Source organism: Parasteatoda tepidariorum, chromosome 3, assembly GCF_982258835.1.
Source record: "Parasteatoda tepidariorum strain Cologne lab strain chromosome 3, Ptep-v5.0, whole genome shotgun sequence".
In the NCBI taxonomy this organism is placed as follows: Eukaryota; Metazoa; Arthropoda; class Arachnida; order Araneae; family Theridiidae; genus Parasteatoda; species Parasteatoda tepidariorum.
This window is the reverse complement of record NC_141757.1, coordinates 41,314,255-41,327,433: the sequence shown is the minus strand read 5'-3', so window position 1 is coordinate 41,327,433 and position 13,179 is coordinate 41,314,255. Positions and strand designations below refer to the sequence as shown.

At 29.9% G+C, this 13,179-nt stretch overlaps 1 protein-coding gene across 2 annotated transcripts in view; it reads right to left on the bottom strand.

Moving 5' to 3' along the window:
- Window positions 1-13,179, bottom strand: part of LOC107448012 (atrial natriuretic peptide receptor 1) — a 573,894-nt gene that overhangs the window by 166,490 nt on the left and 394,225 nt on the right. For both annotated transcript variants that reach the window (XM_087159148.1, XM_087159149.1), the window contains exons 3-4: window positions 7,572-7,764; window positions 1,988-2,123 (exon numbers count right to left, since the gene is read on the bottom strand). In XM_087159148.1, the coding sequence (XP_087015274.1) occupies window positions 1,988-2,123; window positions 7,572-7,764 (329 nt within the window). The remainder of the gene's footprint in view (window positions 1-1,987; window positions 2,124-7,571; window positions 7,765-13,179) is intronic.

The following is a 13,179-nucleotide window of genomic DNA, read 5'->3' as shown; positions in this document are numbered from 1 at the left end:
TTTGTGGTCCTACTTGGAAAACCAAATTCGTGCTGCCACGCTACCCCCTCGCAATGTGAGGGAATTGGTGGACCAGTTAGTGAACGCTTGGTACCAGATACCTCAGACTACCTATCAGCACCTTGTGGAATCAATGCCACGGCGGGTGCTAGCAGTTTTGAGAGCTAAAGGTGGTCCTACATGTTATTAGCAGGGTGGTCATAATGTAATGGCTCTTCGGTGTATATTCACACTGTTCAAGCGTGAAGTAGTAACTGGCCGATTTGAAATTGCGCAGTTAAAAGCGGGATGAAGAACTTAAGAACAGTGATAAGAAAAAAAAATAATAACCTTTCAAATGAAACATTCTTACTTCAACACTAACGAAAAATACTTTTATTTACAAATTTTGACCCAAATTTATGTATTTTTCAAAGATAATCCAAAAATCTAACGAAACACTTTATCTAATTCTGATATTTCATCACTTATAATTCTGATACTGTTGAATATTTCATTTTGAAAATTTATATATATATATTTTTTCTACCGCCACTTTTTCTATTAAATATTTTTCTTCACGTGGAGTTCGTACGGAATACTTAAAAGGGTAATATAGCAACATTGGAGCAATATTGTTATTATTAAATGCTTGCAATTAAAATCACATAAGAGTCAAGAGTAACTATCATAACATTTCTTTTCTGCTTTTGCACTTTTTCGTACTAAAACAAAATTATTTGAAGTTAAAAAAGAGATAAATTTGAAAGAATATCGAATGAAATTTAAGAAATCCATCGCTTTTGGAAAAAATCTTTCTCAAGAACATTTTCTACTTAGTCGTACCTTGTATAATATTTTCCCAATTTCTTTTCAAGCTTAAATCAATAAATTTGATTTAATAGTAACTGATATCTATGACGTAAATGAATTTTTCTCATCTTAAAGGAACAAGCAGTAAATAAATTTTTCACCAGCTTACGTCAAAAAATTTCGTGTAAATTTTTCTAGGATTATCCTGAAATGAAAAAATATAGACGTTGTTGGGGATTAGTAAGAATTACCCAAATTGTCCATATTTACTTCTCAAAATGATGTAAATAAACAAATGCCTTCAAAATCGTTAGCAGTTTTAATGAAAATACATATTAAATTGATAATGTCTCTTTATGTTTCATTTTTGCTGGTACGTAGGTCAATCATAGAAAAAATTATTTCTAATTTTAAGTGCTAACATAATTATTTCTAAATATTAAATTTAGAAAATAGCTCGGAGAGTGTGATTACAAGGCTAGAGCCCCACAAGATACCATTTATCAATTTTATTAATTATCAATCTATTCAATTCTAATTGTATTAATTTAGTTTTAATAAGTATTATCTATTTTAATTGTTTATTTTTATTTATGAAAATATTTTTTTTTCTGGGGTCCCATTAATAGTTACTTTCATCTTTCTTAGCTTTTATACGCTAATTTTAGTACTTCGAAATAAAGCAAATAAAGTATTTAGAACAAACAAAAAACGACCGTTGTGTTGTTATTTACTTCACTGTTTCATACTTTTCTTTTTTCAGTTATTTTCTATCTTAATTATTTATTTAAACTAACAAAACGGAAATTCCTCTGGGTTACTTTATAGTTATCTAAATGTGTTCTAGATGGCGCCAGTAATTGATTTTTATATGACAACTCTTGGTGGCCAAGTGACAACTTAACACATGTAAAAAATTCGGTTAAGAAATAATTTGAAATACCCTGATTTTAAAAAATAAATAATGATCACTATTTTATTCATTGATGTTATTTTTTTCCTTGATGTTTTTTTCTTCATTGATGTTGATAAATAATAACTTAGGACATTTAAAATTAGGATTTCCGCAAAATAGCGGATAATAGTAAAAATATTTTTTTACAACTATGCAACAACATTGCTATTTCTGTTTCTTTCTTAATGGTCGAGAGATTAATGTAAAATATTTTAAAATTATATTTTTAAATTGACTTACCTTCAAATGTTCGATTCCACATTTTTTGAATAATGAAAGATCCATTTGAAGCAGTATAACCTTCTGACAATGTTTCATTTAATGCAATAGAATACAATAAAACAGCTTCGTGAAATGCTGTAACAAATGTATTTACCTAGAAGAAACAAAATAACAGTTTTCAATCGAACGAAAAAATAATTTTTATGCTAAAATAACATAAATTTTCCTTTTATTAATTTGGTGTAGTAGATAATTTTTATTATTGCATATTCTTAATTCGCTGGAGGAAATCATAATTTAAATGTTAATGAGAATTATTTTTTTAAAAAGTTGGAAATTGCATTTAATACATATTGAATAACTATTTTTAAATGGCAGAAAACACTATTTTGTAAAAAAGTTAATTTAAAATTCAGTGGTTCCTCATAAAAATGATAGATGGCAGCACGACTGGATAGAGATAAAATTTCATTGTGCAACTTATGTAAAAGGCTTTTTTAAATGAGTTAAATAAAAATAAAAATTGTTTTAAAAATAGTCAAGTATAAAGTCAATGTGGAACTCGCATAAATATGAAAGATGCTACCATTTAAAAGACAAATTCCTTTTCTAAAAGTGATATATTTATACTAAACAATAACTTTTTCAGTTTTCAACTGACATTCAGAATTTGACTTTATATAAGTTGCACAGTTTTTGGCTGAATTAAAGAATTTTTTAAACACATTTTATATTAAGTAAATGTAATAATGAAAACTCCAACTTACACTTTAAAAAATAAGTTATTGTCATTTAAAAAATCCAAACTCTCTATGTAGCATCTATCAAAATTATGACTGTGACAAACCGATATATATATATATATATATATATATATATATATATATATATATATATATATATATATATATATATATATATATATATATATATATATATATATATATATATATATATATATATATATATATATATATATATATATATATATATATATATATATATATATATATATATATATATATATATATATATATATATATATATATATATATATATATATATATATATATATATATATATATATATATATATATATATAAAATTTTTATTTAGATAAGTCAGTTTAACTCGGAAGAATTGAAATACTTGAAAATTTCAAGGAAACTTTACAAGAATAAAAAATATTGTTATTTTGTATCTGTATACATATTTGTGAGCATTAAATGTTTTCAAACGTACATACAATTTCTCACTCTGTACCAATCTCAAAGTATATATAAATTAAAAAATAAATATTAAAAAAAAGATTTTATTTAAAAAAAAATCACTGTGTTGTTTCTTTTTCCTAAAAACACAATTAGAAATTTATAGAAGTAAGAAACATTAATCGAGTTTGTCTTTCAAGTTTCACTTCTTGTTATTAAAAATATTTATTTAAAAAAACTGAAATATGAAACGAAATTTAATTTAAAATAACTTAGATTTAAAAGCCCATATAAATTTGCCTGAATTTTGGTCTCTTCTAGGACTAAAATTAAATTATTGCTAGGTTTATCTTATCGAATATCACGCTAATTTCGTCTAGTTTCCTTAATATTAATTTGTTATTAACATGTCATGTTAATAACAAATGTATGACATGTTATTAACACATGTCATAGCTCAAGAAAAGCCACCCATAAGAAAAATAGACAAAACAAAAGTTGTTTGAAATAGAAAACGTAAAGTTGCCATTGAAAATAAAAAATAAAGATAAAAAAAACAAAATTAGAAGAACCGCAGTGGCCGAGAGAGTTTAAACGGGGCATAATATATCTCCTCGCGCTGCACTGCACTGTAAGAAATTCAGAATCAAACTACGGAGTAAAATACCGGCACTTTAGCATCATCCAATCATCTGTTGGTTCATCATCCATTTTACCATAAATGTTATTTTTACCGTCAAATATGGACCGGGATAACCTGGTTGGCAGGGCAATGGACTTGAGCTCAAATACAGTCGGCTGAGGACTCCTCGTGTAGTAAATGGTAACTGGAACACGTTAAATCTGTTGGGTCACAAAGACATTAATGTTCCAATAACTAATTATACCTCTGGGTATTGAGATGGATACTGAATTGGAGATTGTTCGTTCTTTTGCTTAGGTTAAAATTTCAATCTGTGGATGATGTTGTTGTTGTTAATTTTACGTCGCACTAAAGCTGCACAATGGGCTATTGGCGACGGTCTGCGGAGGGGATGGCACCCCCGCTTCGGTAGCCCGACGACCAGCGCGCGAAGTCGAGCACTTTACGGTAGCATAGTTTAACGAGGACCAATACGGCGCACCCTCGGTCCCTACGCAGACTGATCCAAGTGGACACCCACCCGCACACTGACCGTAGCCAGTGATGCTTGACTTCGGTGATCTGCTGGGAACCGTGTCTTACTGATCAGTCCACTGCGGGACCAATCTGTGGATGAATGAATGAGTTCGCCCTATAAACGGGTGTGACGTATGGGTGTGGCTGATTTCGAATTCTTGGCCATAGATGGCGCCACCGGAATACAGACACGCTCCTTGTCTTAATGGCCTACGGCAAAAACACAACCGTAAAATATTAGTAATTTTTTCAGTAAGATAGATTTAATTAGAGTGATTCAGTTATTTACAGTTATTATTTCTGTAAAAATTACTGTATATCAGATTTCTTGTTCCGTATTATGTCCCGTTAAACATGGATTTTACTGCAAAAAGTCACCTCCACCGTAGTGCTGGTACTTTTTACCGTAATTTGATCCGTAATTTCAGACAGTGTATAGAGAGGTGATGAGGGGCTCATGTTGCTAATAAGGTAATCGACATTCATTTGAATGAAACAAGATTCTAGGGCATTGAAATGAGCTGATGTGTCAATTGGGTGGAAAGACATTAGTCATTATCGAAATTGAAATAGTGCTTAAGATTCCTGTGTGCGGCAAAGGACGAGTTATCGCGTTCTTGAAAATGGACATATCTATCATGTTCCTTAAGTCCAAATTTATAAAATATTTTATTTAATAGAATGTTTTCCGACTTTTATTACTGCATTGGATTCATATAGATTAAATATGAATCATAACTTATTTACTTTATTTGATTGCAATGCATTCAGAAGAACATGTCTTGATATACCTACTTTTCTACACAGTGGGGTAAAGTAGGTACTGTTTTAAAATTAGTATATATGTCACTAAAAAAACATATGTAAATAGTGTTTTAAAAAAAAATGTTCTTAACACACTGGCAGTTTAGCAAAAGGGCAAAATTTGGAGTATGTTTCATCTCTATACACGATTTCTCTATCTAATTGCATGAAAGTAACGGATATGCTATGCAGACTCTTAGTTAAAATACGACTTTCTACGCGCAGAATCGTCACTGTGTTAAATAAATGCGTCATGTTTATATTTCAGAAAATAAATGCTAAAAATCTACCTCTTTTTCGTATTATTAAATCAAAAAGTCAATCTTCATGACTATCAAAATAATGTTTTACTTCGGAGGCAGTATATCTGTTGAACTCTTCTCGACTTCATCAATAAGCAAGAAAACTGTATTAGTATTTGAATTATAAATGAGAATGCTAAAATTAATATCTATGATAATTTAAAGTGTTTTTACTATAAGTAGCATATATTTTTATTCAATTTAGGTGTCTCAAGAAAATAGTTTTTTCATTTTTTTTTTTTTTTTTTTTTTTTTTTTTTTAATGAAAAGACTGCCATATAAAGGCAGAAACGCATCTATATCTTTAAATATGCTCAATAAGTTGTACCGTTATGCTATTTTAGGATTTTTTTCATTGTGTACTATGTCTGTTATATTGCTTTTGCCTATCATTCTTGTTAAAAAATAAAATTTAAAAGAAATTTTTCAGTGTTGAAATTACTGTTTAGAGATAAAATCAAGCAAGTAAATTAATTTTTAGCTATTTAACTATCAAATAGAGCATTAGACACTTTCAAAAGCTAACACAGAAGTAAAAAAAATTATGCCTATCATACAACACTTAGTTAAGCTTAACCATATACGCACTTTAAGAAAGCAATTCATAATGGATGGAAGTTTAAAATTTATATGTAGATCTGTTCTTTAAATGTCCCTCTAGCAGTTCGAGACAAAATTAATAGTTTTTGACAGTTTTTAGTGATATTAAAAGAAAGTTCATCAACAGCTTATACTAGTATTCTTTGAAAATTGATCATAAACAGATAGTTTTGTAAACATTAATTTTCTTACATTAGTTTCTAAACCTGAAACAAAAATGCTTACCCCAATCCCAGTAAATGCCTCTAAAAATATTAAGTAAATTATCTCAACGTAAAAGGAGAAAATAGATGATTTTGTTAACATATAGGGGAGAGGGGGTCACATGTGAACAGGGGGCACATGTGAACATGGTATGTTTTACCAATATGATTTGAAATAAAAAATCTCGAAAAATTTTCCATTGATGGCAGTACTAGTCCTACCTCTCTGAAAAACTTTCAGAGCAATGAGACATTTTGTTGGTCTATTCTGACAATTTCTTTGTATCAGCTGGTGTTGCATATATTATAATCGCTCGCTTCTCCAAGTGAAAGCATAATATAAATCAACTAATAAACTAAAATTAACTATTGCAGATCATTATATGAACATTCAGGTAAGTTTATGACAATTATTCTTTTTTTTTACTCAATTAAAAGTTCATTATTTTTCAAGTTAGGTTTAAGAAGGATGATGGGGGCACTTGTGAACAAAACATCTGGGGCAGATGTGAACAGTTCACAAGTGCCCCTACATAGAATTAAGATTATTATCCTCATGATATTATAAGTTTAAAAAATATGTATGCATTTAAAATTATCATTATTTAATTTTCCATAATTAATTTATTAATTTTTCCTTTAAAAAAAAATTTTTTTTTTATTAAATGGTTGACCGCGCATCACGCATATTAACTGATACACCTGAGAAAATAGAATTGTTAAAGCTACAAATGAAAAGATAGAAAAAATGAAAAAAAAGCATGAAAGAGTATTAGAGAAGAAAGAAAAAGGCCCATTACAACACCCGTGGAACATGAAGTTGCGAAAAACCCAATACGGATAAATTATTGTACAGCTGAAAAATTATTTTCTTATTGACAGTACTGTTGTACAATTTAAATTCACATAGTAAGCTACAACCCCCTCAGTATAATGCGTATCTATATCTGTTATATTAAAGATTTTTTTTCTTTGAAATATGATGATTGCTTTGTGTTCTTAATCTTGTTCATATGTGCCCCAGGCCTGTTCACATGTGCCCCCAATAGGGGCACATGTGAACAATTGAAGTCATTTTTCTAAAATATTATAAAGTAAAGAAATATTTTATTGAGAAATCTCAAAAAATTCCACAAGACAAAGAAAATACTATTTAAACAGATGGACTTTTTTACTATGAAAAATTTATGATATTTTTCGAAAAGTGAAGAAATAAAAAAATTTGTTCACATGTGCCCCCCTCTCCCCTACCCACTTTACCACACCTGATCCTACAATTCTTTGAAAAACTAAACTAACACGAATCCCATAATAAAAGCCACCTACTTCTTCTTGTCCGTAATCAAACTGAAAATCTTTCTTTGCAATTTCTTTGACTTCTCTGGAAAAGTTCTTATATTCTTCAGTCTCGGGGATACGGGCGGTTACAGTCAACAATGCTTCATACGCCATCTTAGCTCTATGATTCTGTTCCACTGTATCCTCCTCTTTCCACCACGGTTTCTCACTTTCAACTTTACTGCAAGAAACAAAAAAAAACTTATTGAGAGAGTTTCAAGAGTCAACTAAGAGAAAAAAAAATATTACATTTATGACTTTTTCTATTTGTTTAGAGAAAAGATATCAGATCTTACAATGCACTTTTTCAGAAAGAATTTTAATTTTATATTTCCCAATTTATATTTTTGCTAAAAGATATAATGTAAATATACTGATAATTTTTTTAAAAATTTTTAAATTAATGTAGGCACAAATTATTATTTTTTTTAAGAAAATCTTCACTATTTTACGTTTTGAAACAATTTTTTTCTCTGAGTAAAAATAACAGAAAGAACATAACAGAATAACTGAGAATTTCAGAAAGAATTTTAATTTTATATTTCTCAATTTATGTTTTTCTAAAAGATGTAATCAAAATATACTGATAATTTTTTAAAAATTTTTTAAACTAATGTAGATACAAATTATTATTACATTTTTAAAAAAATATTCACTATTTTATGGTTTAAAACAAATTTTTTCTCTGAGTAAAAATAATTGTGGTGAGAGAGTAGCTTAGAATAATTGAGCTTATCACGTTGTGCTGTTAATACTTAATATGAAGCATATACTACTGGCATATTACAGTAAAAAGTACAGCAACTTAAGTTGTCGGCACTTACTGTAAAAATTACAGCATAATACTTTGCAGTAAAAAGAGATTTTAAAGTAGAATTAATTTCGCAGTACAGTAGAATGATGCACCCAAAGTGTCGGTACTTTATACCGTAATTTGAATCCAGAGTTTTTTACAGCTTTGGTTAAAATAAAAATTAACCAATTATAAAGTCTGCAAGCATAATTTGTTGCCCCATTATCACCACAGAAAATTTTTCTTCGACAAAACTTTTGGCCTCTTCCTGACTGTCTAGATTTCTTATAATCCCTAAAAGCATAATTCTTCGCCATTTGGTCGCAAAATAAAGATTATCGCATTCCATAAATTTGACCACTTTCCGACTTATGCTCAGTGCATGATTCATCACAAGGCCTAAGAGACCCTGACCTAGCACCCCCTTATTTTTTTTTGGGGGGGGGGACGAAATGCTGAAAATAATTTATTTTTGTTTATTTTCTTAGGCATGGTCTATTGGAATGAGTTAACAAAGATTGAGTTAAATATAAGTTCAAATTTACTGGTATATCATAATTCACTTATGTGAGAAATAATTTAAAATCCCTTCGTGATTAAATAATAAGACAATTTTGTTTAAAGTAACAACCAGGGGGCTAATGAGAGTTCTGTGCCCAGGGTCCCCTTATTTTTAGATCAAGCTCAGCCTATATGTGCATTTTAACTGACTCTATGTACTGGATAACAACAGAAGATCAATTATTTAAATTTCTTGTAAAATTGTTTGTCAAACCAAAACATATTGAAAGAATTTCAAAAGTAAACAGAGAATAGATAATACTTCAATGACTGCTTAGAGAAAGGTATCAGTTATTGTAATTCACTTCAATGGAAGAACATTTAATTTTATATTGTTTTATTTATAAATATCCTTTAAGAAACAGCCGCAATCATTATTTTTTTCATATGTTGATAAGTTATTTCATAACGAAAGTTGGCATGAAATATTTTTAGATTTTTGATAGTGTTTCGAGATTTTTTAGAAGGCTTAAGGTACTCTTACACACTAAGGAAATCAGTTCAACAATGAATCATAATTTCGAAACATTGAATCAGATTTCAATGGAAACTTAAACTTAAATTGTGCCATGTTCCTTCGTTTAAGTTAAACCATGGTATTGTGCTATCAAGTTTAGGAAGTATAAGTATATGGTTCTACTAGGCACTTATTTAAAGGTTTAATCAGATTTAAACTAATTAATTGATTCAGCACTTCTAACAGTGTTAAATCTTTTTTTAAAGATTTTTCTAAGTTATGCTTTAATAAGTATTGGCAAAGTATTCATAGTTGTTGTTTTTTCTATTGTGTTTCGAGATTTTTAAGGTACTTACACAATCTAAAGAAATCGGTTTAACAGCATATCGAACCAGACTATTGTGGAAATTCACAAGAATCTAAAAATTTTGCCATGAACCATATACAGTATCGTGTTTCCAAGTTTATGAAGTACTATGAACTGGACCACTCAGCAATTACTGAAGTTTAAGCAAAATTAATCGAATATTACCAAGGCCGAATGAATTGAATTATATCAGGGGGTATTTCATAAGCGAAGTAAACATCAAATCCAACGATATTTTTCGAACACTCATCAGTCCTTTTACGTAATTATTCTTACAATAATTATTTTCACATACTCAATCATAATTTTTTACTCATTATTTTTACCTATTCATGTAGAACTGTCATGCAAGTTCATAATGTCAATAATTGTTTTTGCACGCTTTACCGTATGTGCAAACAGAGTTTTATGAATTCATGATAGCTCAAATGGTATTTTTGTGAACAAAATTAATATCTGATTCAAATCTGTTTTCTGATCTATTTGATTCAAATGAATATCTGTCTTTCCCAATCTCATTGGACATTCCTGATGATATCGTGAAGTTAATATTTTACATTAGCATTCAAAAGTAAAATTAGTGGTATCTTAATGATTATAACCGCAGAAGGCAATACATTCGAACCTAAATACCCAATGTTTGATTCTTGAAATGTTTTTTTTTATTTCCTATGAGCTGCACAATCAGTCTTCCAGATGAACAAACCTAGTGCGTTCTCCAGAAGTGCTATCCACTCTTTCAGGACCACCACAATGGATGAGATACCGTTGGCCATGTTAATTTGGACGTCTAGTTTCTGCCACACTAGATGGCAGCACCGAGACTCTATTTGGATGCTAAACTTCTTGATTCTTAAGATGTTACGGAAGGAAAACATTTGCTGCAATAAAGGGTTCTTCTGAAGTCGACAGAGATGTTGAGATGTTGGGAAGCAAGTGTCCTCCTTGGACAATGACTAAAGTTTTAGGTCCGTTTTTTCCTCCATTTAATAATCCTTGTTTTAATTTGTTATATTGTCATTTGCCTAGACATTGGCAATTTTAAAAAGAAAATATTATTCTTGTCCAAGCAATCAACTGCAAACCGGGCAGTCTTTTACTCGTTTTGACAGGTGTTTAAATATGTCATTTTTATTCCTTTTTGGTAAACCCTTAGATTCGAAAATTCTACGGCAGGATGGAGACATCTTATTCTTTCTTTGGTCAAAAAGTATGTTTAAGTGTTATCAAAAAAAATCTTAATAAATATTTCAAGATATGTGGCTATTTTATTCGAAACATACAATATGTAAATTAAAAGAGAACACATATCCATCGTGCATTATCTTTCAAGTTTGAGAGAAATTGAAACATTTCTGTTTCTCGCAAGTTACATTTTTTTCTTAACTAAAATGTTACAGTTTTTTAGTTCAGTACTATATAGTCACAGAGCACACGATCGGATAAGGATATCCTTTGGTCAACTATTATTCTTAAATAGGTTGCTGAACATATTACTTAATACTCTCCTTAAAGGATGGAATCAGACTCACAATCAATTGTATCTTTTATCCATTAATTTAGCTTTTCAGTACAAAGTTTTATTTCAATTTGAACCTATTACTGAAAATAATTTTGCATTATTGACTCCAATAACAATATGCAATTTTAAAAAGTTTCATATACGAATAAATACCATTTTTGTTCTTCATTAATTTAGCTTCCTAGTACAATTTTTTTATTTCTATTTATACCTATTAATAAAATTATTTAATTGATTGTGTACCTCTAAAAATATATTAGTTGCAAAGTTAATATTCTTAGAACCATTTATGACCTAAATACTTAACATAATTTTTAGCATTGTAAGAAAACGCGAAACTATTATTGAAACCAGTGATGCTTAACTTAATGTGGTATTAAATACTACTGATACTGCAGTTATAGGTGCTATAGTAATGAAAACGTATTATACAACAATAGGTGCCTAATATATGCTGTTCTCCGAGATGTCCTCTTACCGTCCTTCGAGAACTTTTAAAGTATCCTAATATCACCATATTACACATCCTGGGCGCTTAATATATCCTAATCTTTCATTTTTGTGTTATTTGTAGTATATTCTGCTGCGGCTTAATACTATTAGATTTACCGTAACATAAGTTAGAAATTTGTCTCATCAATAAAAAGAATTACTATATATATAGTAGAGTTTAATCTATAATTATCAGAAGAAAAAAAACTTACGGCAATTTCCCCATAGCTGATACGTTAACTTTAATTTTATCTTATTAGTTCTTGTTGAGTTTCCTTTATTTAAATGTAAAGAAACATGTTTTAGAAACTTAAGTATCAATATAGGAAACACGTGGATTTTATGTACATTTTAAAATACAAGCTTGGAGAAGTCATCACCATACTTGACGAAGTTAGTATCGTTGATTTTACTTTTAATAGCCTACCATGAGAAACCAAAGACAAATAATTCATAATATCGTGCCATAAAATTAATTTTTGATATAATAGAGCGGCAAGCTGGCATTTCGCTCATATTAGGAAATCTTCATCGATTGCTGAAGAAAATTCATCCTTAGGGGCGTAGCGAGTGAATCAGTTGTCGGAGGAAGTTTTAAAGTAGACACTTAGATTCACTGTGTTTTCGAACGTATGTACACCAAATTTGGAATGAAATTGCTAAGAATTTCAAATTTGTATACGGCACACACACACATACGTAAAAACATTCTGCTTTATATTTTGCAGTATTTATATAGATATAAAGTACACTGGTGTGCAAAACTTAAGCAACAAGTGCGTTTTTTGTCATAACTCTACAAGAAATGCTCCGATTGACATGAAATTTGAATATGATGTACATTATTTTGTATTTAAACGATGGTAAAAGAATAATGGCGCAGAAATGAATATAAAGCTTAAAGTAGGGTATGGAACAAAAAAGGCTTTATTTGAAATATAGTGGCGTTACACATGATTGCCTGAAGAAGCGTAAGTACAACTGGCAGATGTTCCCTAGTATGGGATAGCAAATAAGTCACCTTTGTGGAGACGTCTGGCCACTGTAAATCTTGATACTTGTCGTCCTGTGGCTGTGCACAGTTGCCGAGATATGACGCTCGCTGACTGAAAACGGTTTCTTTTCGCCTGGAGGACAATGTAACGGTCATCTCTTGGTGTTGTTTTCCTTGAACGGCCACCACCAACCTTCCGAACAGCTGTACCAATAGTTTTAAAGGCATTCCAAGCACGAGAAACAACACTTTTGTTGATCCCGAACTCTTCGGCGACACTCGTCACACTACGCCCCTCCTCAAGCTTCCCAATCATTCTTCCTCGAGTAAAGTCGTCTAAATGATTTATTGAAGACATGTTTCACAAAACAAATCACTTGCACTTGCAGCGAATGTCTTTAACTACGGTG